Source organism: Plasmodium vinckei (genome assembly GCF_900681995.1).
Source record: "Plasmodium vinckei vinckei genome assembly, chromosome: PVVCY_14".
Taxonomy (NCBI): Eukaryota; Apicomplexa; class Aconoidasida; order Haemosporida; family Plasmodiidae; genus Plasmodium; species Plasmodium vinckei.
Window position 1 is genome coordinate 531,866 of NC_051306.1, and position 27,694 is coordinate 559,559.

A 27,694-nucleotide genomic window follows, 5' to 3' on the forward strand; every position below is an offset into this window, starting at 1 on the left:
AGCAAATACCAAGGCATACAATATAGTTAAATATAATTTAATTTTTTAATAAATCGGTTCTTAAACAACATATATATTTCTATAAAAAAAAATAATATCGCAGCTCTCTCTATATTTTAAAGGGTATATCTAGTTAATTTATTTGATAATTAATTTCGTATTTTGAATTTAAAAATTATTATTTAGCGTTTCCCCTTTTTTCTATTTTTATATATAATGAATTTTTTTATTTAGCATGCATTTATAAACACAAATTTATATAAAATCCGTAATTTATATAAATATTAGCATAGTATATATGATTTATTACTTGTGAATAGAAAAATTAAAATATAAATTATACGCTTATTATATTATAAAATATTTAAATTAACTCACCCCCTATTATCCTTTTTTATTATTTTTTTTGAAACGATTATTATATAAATAATTTTTATAAATTACCTAACATCACACTATAAAGGGGTATATTTTTTATGGGCAATTATATAATAAATTTGACGAATTATAATTATATTATATTATATTAATAATTAGTGCAGAAAATTCCCTTTATATTAATTATATATATTCTATTTCTTTACCTTTAATAAAACTATAATATGCATTACCTTTAAAAACACCATCCCCGTAAATTTACATGTAAACACTATTATATTATAAAAAGTTAATATATTAAACTACCTATATAATAATATAATAAAATTACTGAAAGAAAATCTCTTACATTTTTAATGCATTTCACATTTTATAATATTCTACAACAACGTTTTGCTAATATAACTATTTTGTTAGTTAGGAATTTCAATATATGTAAAATGAATAAACCGAAAAAAAACTAAAAGTAATAAATTAATTATATCTTTTCAATTCGAAATAATGAAGAAAATTATACTTTTGGTTATATATAATTAAGATAAAATATTAAATATATTTAGCATGAAAACACAAAGGTTATACATTTTTTTTGATAATAGATTTACATTAGTAAAATAATTTATAACTTTTTGTTGGGGAACAAGTTAGTTATGTTCATTATAAGAGTAAAACAATACCTTAGTGATTTACATGATAAATTAATAAACTTGTAATATTGAGTTCTAATGTGTTTTACACACCATTTTTGGTATAAAGTATGTAAAGTATAAAATGATATATTAATCAAATACACAATTGATCTAATAATTTGTTCCATATTTTTTTTTAGTTAAGATATATAAATTTATTAAAAAGGATTTTTATATTTTTGAAAGTAATTATATGTGTATATAACATAGGTTTTATAATTTGAAAAAATTGTTATTCAATAAATATGTGTGTACTATTCAAATTTAACAAAAAATAAGCAAATTGGTATATTATATGTATGTTTATTTCCATAATATACTATATAAATAACTTGGTTAATTCTACGATCATGTTATAAATTTTTAATATGTTTTTTTATAGGTATACATTTTGATTGTATAACAATCTCAATGTATGGCTAAAATAAAATGATAATACATTAAACATTATTACAGTGGCATTAATTTATTGTAAAAATTTTTACATACTTAATTTTATTCTTTCACTTTGTAATAGTACAAAAAATAAGAATATACCATAGCTTCAATAAAAGTAAATACCAATAAGAGAAAAAAATTATTAATATGCACATATATTTTTTTTAAATTATACTTGTAAAGTAAAAGAGGAAACGAAAATTTGCAACTTATTTAATCGAATATATTAAATTAAAAATAAAAAAATAAAATAAGGCATAAAAAAATAGATATATATGAAAAGTTATAAAACATATAATGAATTTATTTAAAAATAAAAAGGATATAGATGATGATAATTTTCAAACTAATTTTGTATTGCCCCCAGGAGACAAGGTCAAAGGTGAAAAACTTTTCAAAAAACATTGTAAGCAATGCCATTCAATAGCACCAGATAATAGCCAATCCAATTCTGGATTTACCAGTTGGGGGCCTTCTTTATTTAATGTATATAATAGAACAGCGGGAATGAGCAAAGGGAACTCACCATTTCAAGTTTCACCAGATATGGAAACATCAGGGATTATATGGAATGATGTAAATTTAATGAGATATATGAGAAATCCAAAACAATTTGTTGAGGCAAATATTGGTATGAACTTTAAAGGAATTGCCAATTTTCAAGATAGAGTTGACATTGTTCACTATTTAAAAACACTAACTTATGATGACCCTTACGGGCAAGAAATAGTCAAAAAACATTCCAATAAATCAAAATAATAGCTAATTTTTATAAATATAGTATATAGAGAGATAATAATTTGTGGATAGCAATATAATCCATCATTTGTTTTATTTTAAATATATATATGTGCCTATGATTTTATTTTTTTTATCCATTTGATAACCCCCTAATGCTATCGTCTTTAAATGCAAATATATATGTATGCCCTTTTAATATTTGAAGGCTTTCATGATCAATAATTTTTTATGTAATATTTATCTTCTTTGAATATTTTGTTTGACACATAATTTAAAGATATGGCATTTTAAGACATATATAAATTTGTATGGTATTCTACATTCTATTACATGTAAAATAAGCAAATCATGGCAATGTCTTTTTTTGTATTTAGCCATATAATGCATTATATACATTAAACTGTTTTTGTAAGCATATATAAAATAATTGTGGTGATAATTACAATAATAAAGTAATAAATACAACACCTTTTTTATCTTTTAATATATTGACAATAATTTATAAAATGCGATTTAATAATTATAGTTAATTTTAATTATAAGTTTAAATGCATTAATAAAAATAAGGGCATTTAACTCTTAATACATGAAAAAAATATGTAAAAAAAAATAACAAAATAGATAATGTTTTTTTAGGACAAAATAAAAATTATCATGTTTTGTCAAATGCATTTTTGATTTTTTATAAACAGAAAACAAAAGAAAATGAAACGGAATTCATATAATAAAATTCAAAAATAATTTAGGTTGGATAAAAAAAAACTATCATAGTATATTTTATCGTTGTAAAACGAAAATAATTTTATGAGTAATACTATGATGATAATTGAATTTATTTATGGATTCTCTAATATTCATCTTCAAACGAATATATAAAAACAAAAATCGAACTATTTTGAATAGTTCGGATATTCCGTTATATATTGTCTTTCTTATTAGGAAAGAAATTACATTATATTGCAACTTTGTCTATTAAAATTCAAATCCAGACTATTTACTTCTACAGTGTCATATATATTTTCTTGCCATTTGTCACAATGGAATTGAATATATGCATCGAAGTTTTCATTTTGACCATATACAAAATTTCCATAGTAATAATTTGGATTATCTCGAAGTTCTGGAGGGAGATGGGCATTTTTTGGCGTATTGTCATTATTATCTTTATCACTATTAACATTATCTTTTTTCGTGGTATTGTAAGAATTAATTTTTTGTGCAAATTTTTTTATAATCATAGGAGTAGAATCATAAATTGAACATAAATTTTTATTAATATTAACCATGTAGTGATTTTTGAAAGAAAAAATACCAAATAAGTTGGGCATATTACATTCTTCATTTGATCTTCCTATTCCTTCGTCTAATAAATTGGCACTACTTGCATCATCTTTAAAAAATGAGGAATTTGCACATTCGGTAAACATACTATCGACATCATTACTTATATTAGAAATTGCACGATCAAAAATAAAAAAGTCTTCTATATTTTCATTAGAATCATAAAATTCATCTTTTTTATCATCTTCTAATAAATTTAAATTGCCATTTTGTTTATCTTTTAATGTTTTTTGTAACTTATTAATATCATCAATATATAAAAACAATCTAGACATTCTTTCATTTTTTAAAGCATCCATTTTATCAACATCATTAATATAACCAACTTTTATCTGTTTATCTATAAAATTATTATCATTATTATAATATATAAATGAATTGAATTTTTGTAGTTTTTCTCTAAGGCGTTTATTTAAATTATTTTTATAATCTTGGCATAAAGCTTTTATTGATTGAATCTTATTATTACCTAATTTAAAAACATTAAATCGATTTTTTAAATCATTATTTTTTATTATAGTTTCAGAATTCACTTTAGTTTCTTCATTATCATCATCCTCAATTTTAACTGTATGTTCATCACTTTTATTTTCTTCACTTAAGCTTAGATTGTCATTTTCATTTTCTTCGGATTCGTTAGCAATATCGCTATCATATATTTTTTTCTCATCACCCAACTTATCCTCATTGGTAATAGATTCATTAGATAAATCTTTATCCAAATTATCTTCACCTATTTGAGCATTTATTGATTTATTTTGAATTTTATCATATTCCATATTATTACTATTTTTATTTATGCCTTCAAATTCAATTTTATTTATTCCTGATTTTTCATTAGCTTCAGAACATTCATTATAGGATTGATTTTTAGCACAAGTACTCTCATATAATTTATCTACTGATTTATCGTAATTATTATTTTCTAAAGTTTGATGATCCATTTTTTCATTTTTAGTGATACAATCTATGTTATTATCATTTTGCTCATCATGTATTTCTACAGGGGGCTTTTTATCATTGTAGAAAGTTTTATCTATCATCTTATTATATCCATTCATACATATATTTGCGTCCTTTTGTGTTTTTTTTTTTATTTTTTCCCTTATGTTTTTTATTTTATTATATTTGGAATATTATTTGGTGTTCCATATTATTTTAAATTTTAATATAAATATAATATACCAACGGCAACATAAATTTACTGAATATATAATGTAAAAAGTATAAATTAATAAATTATTTAAGTACAAAAATAGTAAAGCTAACAAAAGGGATAAATTTATTTTATTTTATGGAATATAACAAATTTATAATATAAAAGAAATAAAACTTAAAACAAAATATATAATTTAATAAAAATAATAACACAATAAATATATGAAAAAATTATAAAATATACAAATAAATTTATATTTAAAAAATATATATTTATATGCATATAATTATAATTTATAAATATTATATATCACATAATTATATATATATATTATTATATGGGCAATACGACAATCAATATTCCATAAAAGACATATTTTTAATGATTTAGCAATTAATAATGATTAATAAAAATATAATTTATCAAACTATTAATTATTTAAGGATTACAAAAATTAAAAAGAATTTCACATAAATAAAATACCTTTATATTTGTTTTATTTTTATTTTTAATTTTTTTTTAATTTAAAATGCGCACGCAAATGCCATTTTATGAACTTACTATAAAAATAAAAAGGAAAATAATATTATAATGATTATTAAAATTACATAATAATATATTCGTTATGTTATATATAAAGGAATATATATTTTTTCTCCAAATACATTTATTTCCTTTGTCATGAATATTTATTACAATAAAAATGTGTCATATATATATTTTAGTAATTTACCTATTAAAAAATTATTTGTAATTATATTTCTCAATCAAATATTTACCTTAATTATACATGGAAATGACACAAATTATGGTTAATATATATTATAAAAAGCTAAAGAAAATAATTTTGTCTTTAAATCGATATAAAGCAAGGTTTTCCTATATGCATTTGGCCATAGTAATTGCAACTATTTATGCCATTTTTATAGAAATATATATGTCTCTAAAAATGGTCAACTTACATTATATTCCTTTAAAATGTAACTAATGAAGCATATATTGCATTATTTCTTATTAAAACCGATCTTTTCCTTTTGTTTATCTTTTTATGGTAATAGGCAAATGAATTTCATAAGAATATAAGATACATGTAATAGATCATATGCTTAATAGACGATATTTAAAAAGGACTACAACCTATTCATTAAATATAGAAATTTTTTAGTTTAACCTTCTTTTTTTATAAGAACATAAGAAAATATAAAAGTGATATGGTAAATGACTAGGGAACAAATTCCACATAAATTATGCCGCAACCTACTAAATCTTATATTAAAGTCGTATATTTATAAAGTTTTATTTCAAATTTTATACATATTTGTCAATATTATGTTATGTTTATATAAAGTCATAATATTATTAAAATATCACTTCTTTATATACTTTGAAAAATGTTTTTAATAAGAACAAATAAAATTGATGAAATAAACACATAAATATAAATATATATATATTTTTTTTGAAATCTTATAATGATATAAAAAGGAGGTAATAAAATGCTTGGATGGTACAAAATAATAGTAAGTGTTTTTTTTGAAATGCTTTTAACAATTTTTTCTGTTTTATTAAGACCTCTTCTTTTTTTTTCTTTTCTTCTTCTTGGTAAAATTTCAAAATATTATCTATATTAGTTCTTTCTTTTAAATTTTTATAGGATTTTTCTTTCTTTTTTTTACTATTTTCATCAATTTTATGTTATAGTTCTTTTTGGGTTTCCATAATTTGTTCTTGATTTCCTTGTTTTTCTTTTTGTTTTTCATTTAATAATTGGCAGTTCCTGGTTCTTTCTTCTTTGATTTTTTCACGACCATATTCATTTTGTTTCTCTTTCTGGATTCTTGCATTGATATTTTTTTCATTATATCGTTTCATTTATGAGTAGGTATATATAGGTTAGGTATATTTGTATATGCCTGTATCCACGATTTTATCTATTTTAAAGACCATTTTTGCATAATTTAGTCGCATCTATTGACCCTTTGCCAATTTTATTTTCTTCAAAGCATTCATTATAGGATTAATTTCTATCACAGACACTCTCATATTATTTATCTAATGACTGTTATTGCAATTTTTATTTTTTAAAGTTTGATGATTCATTTTTTCATTTTTAGTGATAGAATCTTTGTTATTATCATTTTTCTCAGCATATGTATTTCCAGGGGTTTTTTTAGATTTTTGAAAAATGTCGTCTATCATTTTGTTATATCAATTTATATATATATTTGCGTGTTTTCACGTTTTTTTTTATTTTATTATATTAGGAATATTATTTAGTGTTATATATTATTTTTAGTTTTAATAGAAATATAATATAGCAACGAGAGTATAAATTAATAAATTATTTAAATACGGAAATATTAAAGATAAGAAAAAGAATAAATTAATTTTTTTTATGGAGTATAAAAAATTTATAATAATAAAAAAAATAAAATTTAAAGCATAATATATATAGAAAAAATTATAAAATATACAAATAAATTTATGTTTAAAAAATATATATATTATGGTGCAACACGATAAATCAATATTCCATAAAAAGCACCGTTTTTAATTATCTAGCAATCAATACTGTAATAAAAATATAATTTATCAAACTATTAATTATTTTTTCTGTGTAAATACTTTGCAATTTGTTTTACGACTATTTTCTGTCCTGACATCAATTTACACGTTAAATATGATAAATAATAAGAAAAAAAGATTTATGTCTTCTTTTATATATTTATTGTTCTATGTTTGTTTATTTATTTTATGATGGATATATAAAAATTCAAATTTCTATGGGTTTATCGAAGTTTTATTGAAAAGTTGGGTGTATGCAATTATAAAAAATACAGTAAAAAAGTAATAGTAAAACAACGGAAAAATCGAAAAAAATACAGATTTAACAGATTTTAATGAAAATGAATTTGTCATATTTCTATTATTTTTATATATTTTATTCCCCTTTACATTTTTCCTTCATTTAAAAGTATATCATGACAAAATCGTCAAACATATTTGACTGAAAATCTGTGTGCATATATACATACGCATATATACATAGTTTTTGTTAACATTCGAAATTGGAAAAGTACTATAGGTTTTCCAAAGTTTGTATCACTAAACAATAATATAATTAGGATTTAATATAACATTTTATGAATCTAAAGATTTTCTATAACCGTTCAGTTCAAACACTTTTATAATATCCCTTATGGCATCACCCGTATCTAATCCTTTTATTCCATGCTTTGAAAATACAAGAGATAAATCATGAGATAAATCACTCATTTCACTTTCTACACTACTAAAATCATAATCTGGGTTAATATTGGGGTTGGCTTTTAATAAGTTTCGTAGTAATGCTTCATCTGTAAAAGGAAAAAAATAAGGAAAAAAATAACCCTGTTTAATAATAATAACATTTTTTATAAATAACAATTTTATATTAACAAAATAAAATACCTTCCTTCTTGAAATAAACTGATTCATCTGCTGTTCTGTTAGCGTCTAAAAATTTCACACCTCCAAAATGTTTCTTACACATTAAATTAATATCAGCATGTTTTTTTATTTTATTTGCCGAAAATAATTTCCTAGTAATCACAAGTACCATTATACATGAATGTCCTGAATATATATGTGTGTGTACTGTTTTTATTTTTTATTTTTTCAATGATAGTGAACTGCGAGTATTAAGCAAATTAAACTTAAAGTAGTAAGAGGGGATTACACATTAATAAGCAGGAAATTATAAATATTATATTATTGTGTTATTTATTTTTTTTTAATGTACATAAAATTTTATATATTGAATATAAGTTTGTTATTACACTTTCGAAGCATTTAAACTTTTAGGAAAAAATACTAAGTGTGCTAGTAAAAATTGTGCTATACATATTCTATAGTTCAATATCTTTTATTATTTACTCATCAGTTTTTATTTTTTTTTATAATGTGATTGTTATTTTATTCAGTAATATTAAGCTATATAAATATTTACATACATATTATGCAAGTGTGTTTGATTATGCTATTGTAAATGAATATTATATTAAAACAAAATAAGAACAATTATACTTTTATTTATTATTTTTCATTTTTTCATAATTTTATTTAATTTTTATTTGTTATTAATTATATACATTCCATAATTTTTGTTCTGTTTATTTCATCGGAATTATAAAATATAGCAAATTGCATAATACTTTTTGTGTAAAAACTTTTTAAAAAATACAAGAAAAAAATGGAATATAGGTTTTAAAAAAATAAATAATAACACAAAAACAAATCACTTTTAAAGATATCATAATTTTATGTATTATCAAATTTACACAATATATAAAAAAAAAATTAATATGCCAGTGATATATTAATAAGCACACATAATTCAACATACTTATGTGTAAACTTATGATGGGCTTATGTAAAAAAGGTATAAATATATTTGTTTAAATAAAAATAAAAATTTAAACAATTGTTTTTATTTCAAAAAATGATTTAATATAGTATATATGAATTATTGTTAATATTATTAATAAAATTATTTCTATTTCTGACCATATTATTAATTGGGAATTTATTTTATCATTAATTTGTTTGTATAAATCTGCCTTTTCCATCATTCTCTCTTGTTGATCCAAAACTTCCAAAAACTGTAAAAAAAAATATATTTAAATTGCCAACCGTGTTTACCACCTTTATATATATATATATATATATATATATATATATATACATACATACACAGAAAAGACAACATAATTGATAATCAATCAGCAATAAAAATATAAATATAAGAACGACATATATATATGCATATAGATTCACTAATAACATATTTAATATACTTACTTGGGAATATAAATCAAGTGCTTGTCCACTTATTTTGTCAACATCATCTTTTGTTCCGACTTCTACATCATCCACATCATGTTGTTCTTTTATTCGAATAGTAAACATTATTGTTAGTTCTACATTTTTCTTGTTATCATAGCAAAAGGTATATGCCCCGGATTTCTCAACCTATATTTTGTATGAATATAAAGTAAGTAAAAATAATTATATGTAAGTAAAAATAACTATATGTATATATATAATCCATTGGGGTAGCTAAATGTGATGTCCTATTTATTCATTTACAAACTCAATATAAAATAAAAACATGCTCATATATATTAAATGGGGGGGTACACAATTTTAATTTGTTTCATTACCTTAATATTAAAACTATCTTGTTTGTTTTCTGATTTAAAAACAATATCTTTTTGTTTTTCACTTATGCTCATAATGGTTATTGAGCAGCTTCGATACTTTTCCATTATTTCATAAGATCTAAAAAGTTCAAATTGAATTATATAAATGTGATATTACATTTTTTAATTTGTATACATATAAATGCATATGCTAAATCTTCAAAATCCATATATTTTATTTCCACATACCCAACGATAGCATTATTTTTCGAAACCTTGAAATAAAAACAATCATTCTCTAAAGGGCGTATAGTAAAATGAGTGCTATATACTGTATGAAGGAAACACCCCCAAATACATAATAATGATAATATTAGTTTTTGTGGGAACTTCATTTTTTAAATATAATTTTTTTGAACTTATATAAATGTTTTCCTTGTTGTTTTAATATAATATTCAAATTGTTTATACTAAATAGTATATTTTTATATAGTAGTCTATCCAATGTATATATTACAACATAATCATTATACGGTATTATTTATATTACTCTTTTTCCTGAATATTATAAATATATTTTATCTAATTTATTACTTTTTAATTACCAAAATATTGTTCTCAAAAAAATATAGCTTCAATCAAAGCTATATAATATATATGTAATTAAAAAAAAAGGTATTATAATAAAATCTAGCCATTTAACCCATGTATTTTCAAAAGTTTATAACTTTCCCTAAATAGTAATAATAAATATGAATAAAAAATATACAATTATTAGTATATTTTTGAATGTCAATGCTAAAAAAAAAACAAAAAAATAATAAGCATATAAAAGCATATAATATGCATAATTCGTTTAGCAATGCGCATATATACTACTATATATTTAATATATAATTGGCGCTACATTTTGAACATGGTTTATTGTTGAATTTGTTTCATTCTTTATTACATATTTAAAATATATATATATCCATGTACAATTAAATTTTTTTAAATATTGTAAAATTTTCATTTGCATATATATTTTTTTTTCTCGTTTTCATATTTTTGGATATTAAGGAAAATAAAAATAAAAAATGTTTAAATAAAATTCAGACCGTATAAGTGTAAACAAATTGGTATATAAAAATATTTTGTGAAAGACTTGAGAATGAAGGCATAATATATTATCCCTTTTCTATATGTGTGTATATTTGGAACTTGTTTTATTTAAACGATTTTATTAAATTGGATTTTTAAAAAAAAATGGCAGGTATATTCTGTTTTGTAAAACGGTGTTATGGGTCAGAGAAAAAGCGCGCAATTAATCCTCTTGTTTTAATATCAAACAACCAAAATATTTACTTTAATTTATCATTGGAAAATTTTTTACTAACTAATTATAATGAATTGCTAAACTATTTAAATGTGAATACTATTGAAAAATATAACAAACCTGTTTTATTTTTATGGAGAAACAACAGATCAATAATAATCGGGAAAAATCAAAATATATGGAGTGAATGTGATTTAAATAATATTAAAAAAAATAATGTTTTAGTAGCTCGTAGATTTACAGGTGGTGGTGCAGTATATCATGATTTGGGTAATGTCTGTTTTACCTTTTTAAATAATAATATAAATAAAAATAATAATTACAACATATTATTAAATACTTTGAAAAATCATTTTAATATTGATGCAAAATTACACGGAAGAAATGATATAACAGTAAACGATAGAAAATGTTCAGGATCTGCATTTAAAAATATTAAGGATGTTTTTTTACATCATGGAACAATATTAATAGATATAGAGAAAGATGTTTTAAATAAATATTTAACTCCAGACAAAACTAAGTACATAAAGCATGGTGTATCAAGTGTAAATGCAAGGACTGTTAATTTGAAAGAAATAAATAGTAATATAACATGTGAAAATTTATGTATAGCTTTAATTAAAGAATTTCAAAAATTTTATAATATATCTGAAACGAATTATAATTCAGTAGAAGAAAAAAATGATGAGCCGCTTGAAAGCTCACCTATAAATAATATTGACCAACAAAACACAAACTTAATTAACAACACGGATGTTGTATCAAACAATTTAAATGTTCATTATATTGATACAAATCAAAATATCATAAAAAATCCACAATTTTTAAAATATTATAATTTATTAAAGGATTGGGATTGGTGTTATGGTAAAACACCTAAATTTCAAAACACATTTTGTAAACAATTCAGTTTTGGAAGATTAGAAATATGTTTTGATGTAAAAAATGGTTTAATAAAAGATGGAAATATTTTTTCAGATTCATTAGATATTAATTTAATAGATCAACTTAAACTTATATTTAATAATGATATTAAATATACCAAGGAAAGTATAAGTGATTTTTTAAAAAATGTAAAAGTTGAAAATAAAGAATCCTTACAAGAAATCACCTCATGGATATTAGAAGAACTATAAACCTTAAACAATTTTTTGGTTTTCTTTTCCTTAAACTTGTATAATTAAAAAAGATTTATTTTTTCTATACTTTAAAATGTTTTACAATCACTTCCTTTTTTGTATTCACATAATTCATAACAAGAATTGAAGAATGTTTTTACGTAAAAGTTGATCCTTCACTATGTTATAAATAATTCAATAATTTTTAAATAATTAAATTGTTTCAAATTAATTTAATATTATTTATATAGTTTGCTCTCTTTTGAGGTCTATATATTTAATAACTTTTCTATTGCTTACTTTGTTATTAGTTATAAACCCTTTAGGGAAATATTGTTTGCATATGAATAGTATTTAAATTTTTTTTTATATATATTTATCTTTAAATTTTAGTTAATTATTATTTTATTTACTAAAAACAAATAATTTTGATTAGAAATAATCATATTTTTATGTAAACACACACACACATGTATATATGTATGTTAAAAGTAGTATGCTTTTAAAAAAAAACAATATTAAAAAAATTTTAATTTAATTAAAACAACAATTAAACATAAGATCGGACATAACCTATGCTTGTCCAAATAGTCATCTCAATGAACATAGCTTTTTATTTTACTTATTTTATTTTACACAATTTAGTAAGTGATTACTCCTCAAAAAAGGTAATGCTCATAAATATACTATAACTGTATGAAACTCACTTTTGAAAAATTTACTAAAAAAATTAATATGCTTGACCGAACCATATGGAAATGATTCTTTTTGTTTAATAACTTTCTTAACAAACTTGCCAGTCCCTTTCGTTTCTTCTTCTTACACACAACTTGTATCACACAGGTATCCTTTTTTTCATCCCTTTTTTTCATCCCTTTTTTTCAAATCAATTCAGCTTTCTTCCTCATTTTCTTCTTCGTTGTCTTCCTCATTTTTTTCCTCATTTTCTTCCTCATTTTCTTCCTCATTTTCCTTCCCATTTTCCCCCTCATTTTCACTCGATTTCCTTTTTATGATTTCCCTTAAGTTATCAAATTCTTTGACCCAGTTTTCTTCCTCAAACTCGACCTCATAATTGGCTGATTCGATTTCCTGAATTTTTTTATTTATAAATTCATGGGTACCTTTTTGTAATGTTTTCATTTTTTCATTAAATTTTAATGGACACCAAAAAATAGTTGGAGAAGTATTAGTACTAATAAAATTTTTCATTTTATCATAATGATTAATTAATGACATTTTCATAAATTTTCCTTCGTTTTTTTTTATATTTTCTTCTAATATTTTAATATCATCAATAAGTACAATTGTTTTTTTTTCTATATCAAATATTTCATTTTTTTCAATTTTTTTTTTTTCTTCTAACAATTTTGCTTCTACTCTTTTATTTTGAGCCTGTTGCATTATAATAGTTTTATTACTCTTTTCATCTTCTAAAGCATCCTTAGCTTTTTTTAGATGGTCAAAGAGAAAACTTTGTAGCAACCTTTTATTCCGAGTAACTGTCTTTTCATCTTCATTCACCTTAGGCTATAAATGTGTGTAAAAAAGAGAAAAATGAAATTATCTGAAATACAAATCAAAATAGAAATACTGAACAAGTGCAAGCACACCTAATGGAGCATATGAAATGACTTACTCGTTTTTCTATTTCAAAGCCTGGATCATTTTCCTAAAGTACAAAAAAGTATAAATATGTATATCCATCATTATTATGCAGTATATAGTGATATATAACATTTTTTTCTTTACCAAGTTTTCATTGCTGGGGACTCTTTTTTGGGTTTCATTTTTTGGGTGTTCCGTTTTTTCATCTAAAAAAATGTTTATATTATATATACATTTTGAGTATGAAAAATAATATTGCTCTCTATGTAGCTAAAACATATTAATGTTTAGTTGAAAAATGTGCATGTACAAATACAACTGTTTTTATAATAGTACCTAAACATAAATGGGTTAATCTATTTATATTACTTAATATTTTCGCTTTAATATTTTCTCTTTCAAAATAATCCTTTCTTATTGTTATTTTTAGTTTATTTTCTTCGGATAAATATTTTTTCATTTTATTTCATCCACAAATGTAAATTAATTTCCCTTTTAATAATATCTCACATATATATTATATCAAAATTTACAACTTTTTTTTCTATACTTTTGTTCCCATCCCTTTCCTATCAATAATTTCGAGGATGGTGATTATATATATTATTTTAATTTGTATATTTGTGTATTTTTTAATAAAATTGGCATATTTTTATATCCTCACAAAATTCACAGATAAATATATTTATATCTACATAATATGTACATGCATAATTTGGAATGTATTTTATTTTCTCCTTTTTCTATAAACATTCTTGCTTGAATGCATATTATATTACTTTTTTTTTTTTTTAAATTATTTCATTTTCCAATGTTAATTATAAAAAATGTATCCCATCTTTTGGAATAATCATTTTTCTAATTGTAGGTATAGTATGGTTTGCTAATATCACATATATATATAATATATTATATGCTTTATTATATGCTTAAAATTCTGAACAAGCTTATTATAGCATTTTCATGGATAAAGAAATGGAAAATGTTATTATAAAATATAAATCCTAAAAGTATAAAATTACTATAATGTAAATTAAAATTCGTGCAAGAGGGAAAATTTACACAGTCCTAATAATGATGATTGAAATAAAGGATAAATATACTTATAATTTTTAGTATAATAATTAAACACAATAATATATTTATTTTTATTATCCCTTATTTATATCAATTTATAAATTTTAAGAGGTTAAAAAAGGTTATGAAAACAAAGTAAACACATTTATAAGTCTTAATTTTATTTCAATTTTTTATAAAAGAGATCTAATATTGCATGTACATAAAATCTATTCCAAATATGTATGCAATAATAATCATAAAATGACTAAATAAAATTCATGGGATAACAAAATATATGATAAACTCTTCCCACATTTTTTGGGGTATATAAAATGTTACACTTTTTAGTAAAAAATATAAAATTTGACATTATATGTTTTGGTGTTACACTATTTCTATCGACCCTTTTTTTATATTTCATCTTCTTCAATTTCTGGTATATCATGCTTATCAAGAATAGTTACGAGAACTTCACGAGTCAAAAATTCCTCTTGTAAAGATTTTCTATTGTTTATACATTTATCATTATAAATTAAAATTTGATCTTCATCTTTTATTTTTAATTTTTTTTCAACATGCTTCTTTAGCATCTCAACTGAATCCAGATGATTTAACTCGATACACTGATGTTGTTATAAAATATGGAAGGAAAGAAAAATGTATAAACATATGTATATATATATTTAGTTATTTATTATTTTTCAAGTTTATTTAGACAATTATAATGTTTACACTCGAAATATAAAACTATTAGCATATCAGATAATGCTCACAAGGAAAACCCTTGCATATATACATGTTTATGAGCATAAAAATAAATGAAAAATTGTAGAAAACAAAAAATATTATTTAAATAGACATTATTTATTCATTTTTTTTTTCCTTACATGAATTTTCCCTGATATTTGGTGAAATAAATATATTAAGAAAGGCGATGGAGGTGGTTCAGGCAATACATAAATTGTATCATTAGGATTTATTTTATAATATGAAAATGTTTTTTTTAAATCAATAATCTGTTTTTTAAATTGATATAAAAAATTTTCATTTTCTTTTATTAATTTGTTTCTTTTTAGCACCTCATCAATTATATCATAATCTTCATATTCAATTTTTTTTATAAAATTCCCAACATTTTTTATATTTATAGTTTTTATTTCTTTAACATTTTTGTATTTACATAATTCTTCTAGCTCTTTCATGTTTAGTATGTATAGAAAATCGCTACAAAATTCATATTTACAAATATTAATTTGATAATATGTAGATATCACCCATATATATATATATACAACACACTTGCTATATGAATTTCTATATATTTTACGAGTGCGTGTAAATTGTTTTATCTATTTATATTTATACAGATAAGCATAATGTGCTTTACTTTTTAGTTTCATGTAAATGTTTAAATAACTACACAAAAGGAAAATAAATATCTCACGCTTATTTAAATACTTTTTTTTTTATCATGTCTTTTTATAATCATAATTTTAAAAAATGACTAAATGAAAGTGTTCATATTATTATGCACGCTTGTTAATACTATTAAAAAGGTTTACTAATATATTATAAAAATAATGAAACACGATTTTTTACTCACATCTAATCAATATAAAAACTAATTCATAATATCAAAAAATATATATTTTTCTTTATAGCGATATTTTATTTGTTTCTTTTTTATAAGACCCTTTAAAAATATTATTATAATTTCTCTCTTTATTTTTTTCTCTTTTTTTTTAGTACTATGCCAAATGGCTTAAGAAAAATAGACAATCCCAATTTTATACACACATACCGTTAATGAAAACACATACTTAAAAAAGGGTGAATAATTTTATAAAAAATTAAAAAGCTATAAACATAACAATATTAATAATTAGTGACTTATTTATACTAAATGACTATCGTACTATTTTTATAATGTATATAGACTTTTAAGATATATCATATTTTATTAATCCGTTCCATATATAATATGCTATAATATATATAACAAATTTATTCCTCTATCCTCATATTTATAATATCAAAAAAGTATAGATCTAAATTATAATTTTGTCTAAAACTACCCATTTATAATTATTCGAAAATGATATATAATCTGCTTATCCCTTAGTCTTTTATTTTTATACATTTTTTTTTGTTTCATATATCAACCATTTAAACAGGGTATGAATTTCTATGAAAATTTTATAGTCTCTCTCAAGGATTTTATGATTTTCCTACAATATATTTGAAACAATTTATATTAATTTTTTTTAATTTTTAGTTTAGCAATATTTTATATTAACTCAACATTGTATTATTAAAATTGTTTAGAATATTAATGAATAGAGGTATTTACATTTTTATGGAAATAATGGGGCTTTAAAAATTACAATCATACCATTTATGCTAAACAATTGTACATAAATTATTTTTATTATATATTTAAGGCTAATTTTTTTTCAATATTAAACCATCATTTTTATGTGTATTATTTGTGTATGCTATATGTGGAGCAGGCTGCATATCCAAATAACTACAACTAACTTTTTGTTTTTTCCAAAGGTTAAACAAAATTTTATTTCTCAATTATTTTACTTATATAATATACTTGTGCATATAGATTGGCAAAAATTATAAAAATTAAAAAATTAAAAAAATTCACATATTTTTTGTAATAAATTCAAATAATTTTTTTTTTGAAATATAAGATAATAAAAAAAAACTACGAAGGAATATATGCTAAAGTAGAACCTTGTGTATATACTTATTAAATGCTTAAAGAAAAATAATAAGTAGCATTTAAAAATAAGTACTACAAATTATGAAAACACAAATGCCAACTATCAAATATATTTACTGAAAAATGATTGTTCCTAACTTATTTTGGTCATAATGCAAAATACACAAAATATTGATAATAAAGTATGTAAAAAATATACAAAGAAATGTATATATATTTATTACACATGCTTACGTATGATAAATGTTAAGCGGTATAGTATTCTTATATAAGAAATCTATTACAATGTTTTATGCTTGCTTACTTTTTCAACATTAAATTGTGTTTATAGGGCATTTTTGTTGAAGATGTTGTAAGAGATTTTGATCAAAATGAAGTATTTGAAGAAATAACGACAAAGTTTGTCTGGGAGCAGGGTAAATTATACTCCATATAAAATAAATATACACATGTATTCCCACATAATGAATGTATACATAAACTGTTTTCTTATTCTACCTATAATTTCAGATGTCGAGCGATCATGGAATTTACTTGTTGAAAATAACGGTATACTACAACATGTCAATCAGGAAACATATGAAGAAAAAAATAAACAAAAATATAAAAAGAACCAGACTTGCTCACTAAGAAAAGGAATATTTCGGTTTGACATAAATACATTATCCATTACCCATTTTTAACCATTGCCCTCAATATGTATATCTAACTACTTATTTAACTCTAAATATTTTAAAATATTATTGCTTATTTTATTTAATTGATATAGGAATGTAATAATATTATTTGATATGTCAAGCAGTATGACAGAACGAGATTTCAAACCAAACAGGATAACAGTTATCCTCGAATGTGTTGAGGTAAAAACAAACTCCTTTATTTATTCATAACTTTATTTGCACAAACCCATATTTCATTATTCAAATTTGATTAATATTATGTATATCTTTTCCCTCTTTTTTGTATGCCGATTGTATAGATATTCCTAAAAAATTTTTTTTTCAAAAACCCAGTGGGGCATGTTGGAGTAGTAGCATTGAAGAACAGCTCAGCAAAATTAATTCAACAATTGACATCAAATATTGATGATGTTTTAAATTCATTAGTAAAAGAACAAAAAGAAGGACTTCAAGGATCTCCATCATTACAAGAGGGACTAGAAATCGCCCATAATTTATTAATGGATATGCCTTTATATGGAACAAAAGAAATATTAATTATGTATGGATCTATAAGGACATGTGATAAAAAAAATATATTAAAATATTTAGATTTATTAATTAAAAATAATATGTATGTAAATTGTATATCAATAGCTCCTGAAATGCATATATTAAAACATATTTGTGAAAAAACACATGGTATTTACAAAATATGTACAAGTAAAAATATGTTAATAAATGAAATAAATCAAGTTGCTGAAACTCCATTATGGATGCATGGAATGGAACCTCAATTAATTCATATATGTTTTCCAGTAAAAAAAAAAATTAACACACAAATTGTATGTTCTTGTCATAATACTTTAAATACTGATACATATATATGTAACTTTTGTAATAGTTATACATGTAAAATACCATCTAAATGTAAAGTATGTGGTATTCATTTAATTTCAATGCATGATCTTTCACATATTACTAATAATCTTCAAGCATCTCCATTATTTATTGAAATTAAAAATCAACAAAATTATTACACATATTGTTCATCATGTAATCAACAGTTATATGATAAAGTATCTCAATGTACTAAATGCAAAAATATTTTTTGTCTAGAATGTGATGTTTTTATTCATGAAGATTTAAATCAATGTCCCTTTTGTTTAAATGATGAAGACTAATATGGGTCTAATATAGTCCCATTTTTATTATCAGAAATGGGCAAATAAAAATGAACAAATATTATTGTATAGTTTCAAAATAGCTAAACAATTGATGCATATCCATAAAAAAAAATCAATATATGCATAACATATTAAGCCTATATATACAATTTTTATTTTTTATCTTAATTACATTGCAAAAAAATATATAATAATAGCCACCCCAATGAATATTCACACTCTATGATAAATGCTTCAGCCTTGTTTATGTAAGTTTACATTTTGATTAATTTTTAAAATGTACATAGTAAATATTGATCAAAATTTTTGAAAACTACACATGCAAAGTGTCTTTATTTTTTATAGTTATATACATCACCATATTTTGTTTTTACAATTTTGTTTAGTGTGTTTTCCATAAATTTTCTCCACTCTTTTTTGATAACTTCGAACAACATTCATTAATTTATGACAATATTAAAAAATGGAAAAATATATATTATATTTACACTACTATTTATTAATTATTAAACACTTATGACAAAATAAAGGGAGAGAAAAAAATATAAATACAACTTAAAACAACCCACCAGTCTTCTCTCTCTCTATATTCAGCAAATTTTTATAAATTAAATTTCTCACACTAACCCATAACAATATACCATAAAAAAAATTATTAAATTATTTTGTAGAATAATTTTATAATGAGATTTAGAAGGAAATAGAACAAAAAAAATCAAAACATAAAATACTTTTTCCATTCTTTATTCTTTACAAAAAAAGGGAAATCAAAGAAATTTTTTATAAAATAAATAGTGTCAATATACCTAAAATTTAATAAACTATGATATCTTAAAACAATTTTTTTAATGTTCTTAAAAAATTGATAAAAATAAAAATGGCTAATAAATGACAATAAGGTAATATACTTATATATAATGAATGAGAGGGAAATAATATTTAAAAAATCGTGTGTATATTTACATATATAATAGTTTTATATTGTTTAAAAAACTATTATTAATTTATATAAAAAATAATAATTATTTCTACTTATTTTTTTAAATATTGTAAAAAAAATAGAACAGTTTTTATGCTGGTTTCACTATTTTAAATGCTCTATATAATCTTATTTTTTTTTTTTTTCCAAAAACATAATTAAAAAATTTTATAAACATCAAATTTACGATTTTCATTGTAATAAATACATTGCAATGTTTTATTTATCATATAAATATAAATTCATAATTAGAAATATTTTTTTAATCTTAACAATCATATAATAATTTTATAAATTAATATATGAATATTGTGTATAGAGAATATATAAATTATTAAAGAAAAACACAAAATTAAAAAATTAATAGATTTTATATATAATTAACTATTTTTTTGAGAATAAAAGAAATAATATATTTAATTTTTTTTGTAATTTTTGTGTTGCTGTTATTTGTAGCTTATATATAAGCAATTAAAATTTATAGAATTTATAAAATTGATAAAATTAATAATATAAAATACAAATTAAAGCATAAAAACGGTGGCCCACAAATATATCCATAAATCCAAAAAGCCTGAAATTAAGAAAATCAGATAGACACAGACATGTATATACTATATATAGTTATGTTAATAAATTAACGACATTAAAAAAAATTATCAAACTTTATAGACAATAGTTAAGTTAATCACATTAGCCATTCCGAACACATTATTTTATTTACCCCTATATAAGTAAAAATATACATTCTCCGGTATGTAGTACACAAAACAAAGCAAATGCAAATGCATATATGATCACATATAGCACATACCATATGTGAATAGCTATATATTTGACTAAGTATTGCATATATGCAACTTTTTAACCGACAAAATATTTGATAAAATGGCGGGGACACTAAATTTAAATGATTTAAAAGATGAACCTATTTTATATTATGAAAATGCTATAAGTTATGTTTTTTCACAATCAAGCGAAGATGATAAAAAAGATCTGCCAACATGTCTTATATACCCAAACGACACAATAAAAGTTGGATTTCCAATCCATTCAATAAAAAATATTAAAAAAAATGATAACTTACCCAATGATAATGATAATGAAATGGCTCGATTCAATGAAGAACCTATAGTTGCATATGTATCCGAGTCAAAAGATATTTATCCAATGAGAGTTCATATTTACTATACTCTTTTATATATACTTATTTTTTCTCAGTTATTTGTTATGATATTTTATAAAGGTAAAACTTGAAATAAGTAAATAAATATATCCATGTTATATGCCGTTTACCTATCCTAAGCACATTACATAATACAGTCTATATACCCTATATATTTTATTCTTTATTTGCAGATAATATAAATTACCGAACTACTGGAGAAATAAACAAATGGCAATTACTTGTTTTTGTTTTTATGTCTATTTCCCATATTTTAGTTTTTGTATCAAAAATCGGAAAATTAAAAGATTATATATTCGATATATATACCTCATTAAGTTTATTTTTTTTTATTTTATCTCTATTAACTATTAATTGTTTTAGTAGTTATTTCATTGCCTTATTACAATTTTTTATTTTTCTTTTACATGAAAGAATTTATTTTTATGTGATGGCACAAGCCTGTGTTATACCTCCCTAATCAAAATTACCATTTAAATTGTATTTTTTCTCATCTTTTAAACTTTTTAATTATTATAAATTAATTGTTCCTTTTGTTGTAGACATATAATTTATCATTTTATTTTTTATTTACTATTTTTCCATATAACCAAACTTAGCTAGCTATGCTTAATTTTGTATGACCAATCCTAAGAAAAAAAAAAATTATTTTTCTATAAAATTAGGAGAAATCATAATTATTATTTTTTTCATTAATTCACCCTTTTTATTTTTAATAAATCCATCGCAAAGACACGAAATATGGTCCCTTGCACTTTACAAAAAATGCTAAGTGCGGAATAAAAAATGTATAGTAAATAATATAATATTAAATCCATAGTATTTCTAAACTTTCCAATATTAAATTAATTATTCTCGACACATTTGGTAATCCATAGTAAGAGTGTATATTTTCTAAGAAGCATATATTAATTACTGTTCATTCAACATTGCCCTTTAAAATGGAATGAAATGTACCTAAAGTGGCTTCATAGAAAGGGCATATTATCAACGATATTATTTTTAATTTTTTTTTTTATTTTAATTTTTTAAATTTTTATTTTAATGTACCATATCTATTCGTGAAGCATCAGAAAAAACATATATGGAGAAACTATATATTCATATTTAGATGCACGTGCATGCATATAAACGTTATTACACACACCCTTTCGTGTGAACTCTAATTATTGATTCGATTCATAGGAGTCGTGTCAAGATGCACCTGGGTAATGTCAAAAATGTGGAGGATTTGTTCTTAAGTAAAGGAGAATACAAACAAGTATTCCTTTGCTTAAAGAGAAATGAAAATACTGAGTCAATACAAATAGATATAAGTTGTGATAGTAATATTTATAATATCTTACAATTATGTCGAGAAAAATATGGAATTCACGGTGATTATTTAATAGATAGTTGTGGGAATATTGTAGAAAATATTAAAGACATAATAGATGGTGATACATTATATTTAAAAGATAGTAAAGATAAATTCCATTTTTTAAATCAAATAAAATCAAATAATTTAATAGTAAATGATTATATAGTAGAAAAAAAAATAGGATCAGGGGGATTTGGTATCGTATTTCAAGGTATACATATACAAACTAAACAAAAAGTTGCATTAAAATTTATACCTAAAAGTAATTTTTTAGATGTTACAGATGTACATAGAGTATTTATAGAAATACAAACATTAAGAGGTTTAATACATAAAAATATAATTAAAATGTATGACGTTAATCATTTTCAAAATTATGTTTGTCTAATTATGGAATATGCTGTTAATAGTGATTTAAAAAAATATATATTAAAAAATAATGGATATTTATCTGAAAAAGAAACCTATTTATTATTTTTGCAAATAGTTAAAGGGGTATATTATTGTCATTCTAAGCATATTGTACATAGAGATTTAAAATTAGAAAATATTTTACTTGATGAAAATATGACATGTAAAATTGCAGATTTTGGATTATCTGATTTTGTTAATATTGATCAAAATATTAAAACAGAAGCTGGAACAAAATTATATATTGCACCTGAAATTATTTTTAATCAAACTACTAATTATTCTGTATTTAAATTAGATATTTGGAGTTTAGGAATATTATTATTTATTATGACTCAAGGTTACCCTCCATTTGTTGATGTTGGTAAAGATATCAAATATTTTGAGCAAGCCACTCTTAAATATTCAAATGATATTTCCGACGACCTAAAGGATCTCATATCTCTAATGCTAAATGTCGACCCAAATAAGCGACCCATAATTGTAGAAATTTTAAACCATAGATGGTTCTATCGATATTCATAATTAAACAACTTCCCCCCAATCATTTGGCATTTACTTGGTGAAGAAATAAGAATAATACGCAAACATTAGTAAATTGAAAAAATAGCAAACAGCTAGCGAAAGTCGAGAAAATACCAACCAGCTAGCGAAAGTTGACAAAATAAATAGCTAGCGAAAATGTCGATACACTAAAAAAATATTACACATAATAAATTGTTGCAAAGTAAAAATCACCAAAAAAATAAACAAAAGATAAAGGAATATGGCTCCTTAAACGCATCATGAATTTTATAAATGGTATAGCAGAAGAAATAACTTTAATGTGTCATCTCCTTTGCAGTTCCAGAGCGAAATTCACTTCTCCTCACAAGCTGCGAATATATCAAATCTATTTTATTTCCCTTATAATTTTTCCATATATCATAAAGTAAATGAATTGTTATGAAGTTTTTTTTTTTAACATATCTTGTTTTTAATATACTTTCCCCTAATGGGTATCCATTTGAGGTAGTATTAATCGATGTATATAAAAATACAGCATATTTTGAATTTTTGTATTCAAAGTATATATCAATTAAAAACCCTTCAAAATCAAAAAGCTTTTGAATATATTGAAAGGTATCCTTTTCCTCACTATTTTCTGATTCTTTGCTTAAAATAATTTCATTTTGATTATTTATTGTATCTATAATATCATTTGCAAATAAATGTGGGTATGAGCAAATTTGTATTTCCCAATAATGGTCTTTTAAAAAATTAAATATTCTTAACACATTATAAGATTCTAAAATAGATGGATCAATTAAATTAACATAAGATAATGAAGGATATAATAAAGAATAACGATGATCATGAATTTTTTCAAAATCTATGCCTTGTAACATATATTTCCAAAAGTTTGTATCAAAAAATTTATTTATACTATAACACCATAATATGTCACATATTTCATGCCCAGAAAATTGGTGTACTCTTTGTATTATTTCATATTGTAATAAGCTTAATAATGTATATGAGGAATAAAAATAAAATATCCCATATGTGTATACTATTTTTGATATATCTTGTGGTGATAAATCATTCAAATTATTTACTAAAGCTGATTGTAACATCGAATGAAATTCTTTACTTCCTGATCTAATTAATGCATATGCAAAACAAACATTTGCAAGATCTGTTGCACTGAAAATTTTTAAAAAAGAAAAGCTTTCTTTTTTTACTCCTTCATTTTTCTTGTTTATATTTGAATTATTAGTACTTTCCGTATTATTTTTTTTTTTTCGAATGGATTTATCATTTATATCGCCTGAATTGTATAATAAATATTCTTCAACTTCGTCTTGAAAATCTGTTATTGCTCGTCCTTCTTTATCTGTAGTTCTACCAATTGTTATAGACAAACCTAACAAACTATTTGATAATTGATTAGGAGTCATATGCTTATACAATTCTAAAGCTCTATCTTTTAACTTTATATATAAATTATGATCAAAATATAATTCACTATTTTTATTTTCAACATTACTATATGCCCATATTAGCATACTAATAGTAGTACTACCAAAATTATGAATATTTTTCAAAATTACATTTTCCCATTTTTTTAATAAAAAAGTTGATTCTTTAAAATATTTTGCATTTACCCATATTATATTTAACAATAAATATAATGGAATTTCCTCTTCCTTCTTTTTCTCAACTTCTTTAGTATTCATTTTGTCTATATTTCCATCAATTGATGGTGTAGAACAATTTTGTTTTACATTTTCTCTAAGAGAAATATCGGCCTTTGTTTTAGCTACTCCATTATTATCATATATAATTGGGTTTATGTTACTATTATTAAACCTTTCGAAATTAATACTAGGTTTTTTTTTGGTACCGATTTGTTCTTCTGAAAAAATCATCATAGTAGAATTCATAAAATGGTGCATTAAACAATCATCAGAAGCGTTAATATTTTGTGAATACAAATAAAAAAGTTTCATTATTTGTTCATCATTAAAATTGTTATATCTTTTATATATTTCACTTTTAATTTCTCTAAAAAATTGGATATGCTTATAATTATTGTTACTTATATATTCGAGTAATTTAATAAAATTTATATTATTCATTGATTTTATTTTTGTTTGAATTAAATTTATAAATATTTCTAAAAAGTTTTTATTACAATATCTTTTAACACCTTTTAAATTTTTCTTTCTTTTGTTGGTGTAATTGTTTAAGTATATATATCCTAACATAACTAGATATTGCTCGTTCATAAAATTTAAATTTTCTAATATTACATTTTCTACCAATAAACATATGTCTTTTATTTCTATCATATTTGTTCTCTTTAATATATATAAAAAATTAATTATATCAACACATGAAAAAGATAATATTTTTTTATATATTATATCCAATACATTATAGTAAAACTTCTCATATTTATTTGTTAAAAAAAAACTATGTATATATTCACTCCATTTATTTTCTTTTATATTTAAATTTTCTAAATATAAAATATACTTAAAATATAATTCGATAACACCATTTATCTCTCCTTTATTTATGTAATTATATGCATTATTAGACAACCCGTCATTTCTGTTTTGAATTTTTTCACTTGAAGATGTTAATACCATCTCTCCCAATATTTCACTTTGATCATTTCCTTCCATAGTATATATCATGTTGTTCATTTTTGAGTTACTATCTTTATTTACTGCATTAGGAAAGTCTTCCAAACATATTTCACGTGGTGTTGTACTAAAACTAGAAGTATTATCAATATTCCCATATTTTTTAAGATATACATCTATGTATTGAGGAAAAGAAATGTAGTTAAAATGTGGATTGTCCAAAATTAAACCTTCTGAAAATTCATACGTTTTATAAAAACTAGCAAATGCTATTTCATATATTTTAAATAATAAATACACTAGCTCATAGTTTTTCATATCATTAAAATTGTTATCAAAGTATAGATTTATATCATTCATTGAATCCATAAGAAATATATTCCGTAAAGCATCACCATTATTACTATTATTTACCTTGCTATTCTTAATTTTATAATCATCTCCAAAAAGAAAAGGTGATGATGATTCCCTTTTTTCATTGATCACATTTTTATTTCCATAATATTTATCACTTCGATTTTTAATGTCATCTTCATATATGCTTGTCAAATAAGTGAAATTTCTCCCCTTTATTTTAACCGCTTTTCGTAATTTTAAACCTCCCAATATTTTTTGAATGCAATCAAGATGATTCAATAACTTAACCCTTTTCGAATAATACATCTTATAAAATTTTATTTTAAAAAATGTGGTTTTTATGGGGAAAATACCACATTGTATTTATCTATAATTCTTCCATTTTCTATATTCCCTTTTTTTCATGTTTTTTTTATTTCTATTAATTTATACTTTATTACTATTGTTGTTTAAATGATTAATATGTTAAATATTTTATTTTTATTTTTTTTAATAATTTTTTTTTCTTCTTTTAAGTTAAATTGAAAAAAACAATACCATATGCAAATATAGGTGCTTATATGCATTTGTATTTCCATGCATATGCGCATTTCCATATATCTGTTTACTACAATTTAGTATCATTTTATAGATGTTTTTTTTACATGGCTGCAAA

The 27,694-nt window shown here is 21.8% G+C and overlaps 11 protein-coding genes across 11 annotated transcripts; 5 read left to right on the top strand and 6 right to left on the bottom strand.

Moving 5' to 3' along the window:
- Window positions 1-1,802: 1,802 nt before the first annotated feature.
- On the top strand, window positions 1,803-2,264 carry PVVCY_1401430 (cytochrome c2 precursor,putative; the record flags this gene model as incomplete). Its single annotated transcript, XM_008624882.2, has 1 exon — window positions 1,803-2,264. One exon carries the CDS (start codon window positions 1,803-1,805, stop codon window positions 2,262-2,264), a length of 462 nt encoding a protein of 153 aa, XP_008623104.1.
- A 929-nt stretch (window positions 2,265-3,193) lies between these two features.
- On the bottom strand, window positions 3,194-4,630 carry PVVCY_1401440 (conserved Plasmodium protein, unknown function; the record flags this gene model as incomplete). Its single annotated transcript, XM_008624881.2, has 1 exon — window positions 3,194-4,630. One exon carries the CDS (start codon window positions 4,628-4,630, stop codon window positions 3,194-3,196), a length of 1,437 nt encoding a protein of 478 aa, XP_008623103.2.
- A 3,257-nt stretch (window positions 4,631-7,887) lies between these two features.
- Window positions 7,888-8,347, bottom strand: PVVCY_1401450 (conserved Plasmodium protein, unknown function; the record flags this gene model as incomplete). Its single annotated transcript, XM_008624879.1, has 2 exons — window positions 7,888-8,102; window positions 8,197-8,347. 2 exons carry the CDS (start codon window positions 8,345-8,347, stop codon window positions 7,888-7,890), a joined length of 366 nt encoding a protein of 121 aa, XP_008623101.1.
- An 853-nt stretch (window positions 8,348-9,200) lies between these two features.
- On the bottom strand, window positions 9,201-10,321 carry PVVCY_1401460 (cop-coated vesicle membrane protein p24 precursor, putative; the record flags this gene model as incomplete). Its single annotated transcript, XM_008624878.1, has 4 exons — window positions 9,201-9,386; window positions 9,586-9,756; window positions 9,948-10,065; window positions 10,176-10,321. The coding sequence occupies 4 exons, from the start codon at window positions 10,319-10,321 to the stop codon at window positions 9,201-9,203; spliced, it is 621 nt and encodes a 206-aa protein (XP_008623100.1).
- An 853-nt stretch (window positions 10,322-11,174) lies between these two features.
- PVVCY_1401470 (lipoate-protein ligase 1, putative) lies at window positions 11,175-12,383 on the top strand (the record flags this gene model as incomplete). Its single annotated transcript, XM_008624877.1, has 1 exon — window positions 11,175-12,383. One exon carries the CDS (start codon window positions 11,175-11,177, stop codon window positions 12,381-12,383), a length of 1,209 nt encoding a protein of 402 aa, XP_008623099.1.
- An 873-nt stretch (window positions 12,384-13,256) lies between these two features.
- Window positions 13,257-14,433, bottom strand: PVVCY_1401480 (conserved Plasmodium protein, unknown function; the record flags this gene model as incomplete). The annotated part of the gene is made up of 4 exons (XM_008624876.2): window positions 13,257-13,895; window positions 14,005-14,037; window positions 14,118-14,179; window positions 14,310-14,433. 4 exons carry the CDS (start codon window positions 14,431-14,433, stop codon window positions 13,257-13,259), a joined length of 858 nt encoding a protein of 285 aa, XP_008623098.1.
- Window positions 14,434-15,442: 1,009 nt separating this feature from the next.
- PVVCY_1401490 (ubiquitin-like protein, putative) lies at window positions 15,443-16,234 on the bottom strand (the record flags this gene model as incomplete). The annotated part of the gene is made up of 2 exons (XM_008624875.2): window positions 15,443-15,655; window positions 15,920-16,234. 2 exons carry the CDS (start codon window positions 16,232-16,234, stop codon window positions 15,443-15,445), a joined length of 528 nt encoding a protein of 175 aa, XP_008623097.2.
- Window positions 16,235-17,918: 1,684 nt separating this feature from the next.
- Window positions 17,919-19,609, top strand: PVVCY_1401500 (general transcription factor IIH subunit 2, putative; the record flags this gene model as incomplete). Its single annotated transcript, XM_008624874.1, has 5 exons — window positions 17,919-17,948; window positions 18,098-18,182; window positions 18,277-18,412; window positions 18,536-18,626; window positions 18,746-19,609. The coding sequence occupies 5 exons, from the start codon at window positions 17,919-17,921 to the stop codon at window positions 19,607-19,609; spliced, it is 1,206 nt and encodes a 401-aa protein (XP_008623096.1).
- Window positions 19,610-21,479: 1,870 nt separating this feature from the next.
- PVVCY_1401510 (conserved Plasmodium protein, unknown function) lies at window positions 21,480-22,237 on the top strand (the record flags this gene model as incomplete). Its single annotated transcript, XM_037634841.1, has 2 exons — window positions 21,480-21,837; window positions 21,915-22,237. 2 exons carry the CDS (start codon window positions 21,480-21,482, stop codon window positions 22,235-22,237), a joined length of 681 nt encoding a protein of 226 aa, XP_037490885.1.
- A 738-nt stretch (window positions 22,238-22,975) lies between these two features.
- Window positions 22,976-24,073, top strand: PVVCY_1401520 (serine/threonine protein kinase, putative; the record flags this gene model as incomplete). The annotated part of the gene is made up of 1 exon (XM_008624872.1): window positions 22,976-24,073. One exon carries the CDS (start codon window positions 22,976-22,978, stop codon window positions 24,071-24,073), a length of 1,098 nt encoding a protein of 365 aa, XP_008623094.1.
- Window positions 24,074-24,369: 296 nt separating this feature from the next.
- PVVCY_1401530 (conserved Plasmodium protein, unknown function) lies at window positions 24,370-27,345 on the bottom strand (the record flags this gene model as incomplete). The annotated part of the gene is made up of 1 exon (XM_008624871.1): window positions 24,370-27,345. The coding sequence occupies one exon, from the start codon at window positions 27,343-27,345 to the stop codon at window positions 24,370-24,372; it is 2,976 nt and encodes a 991-aa protein (XP_008623093.1).
- Window positions 27,346-27,694: the final 349 nt, after the last annotated feature.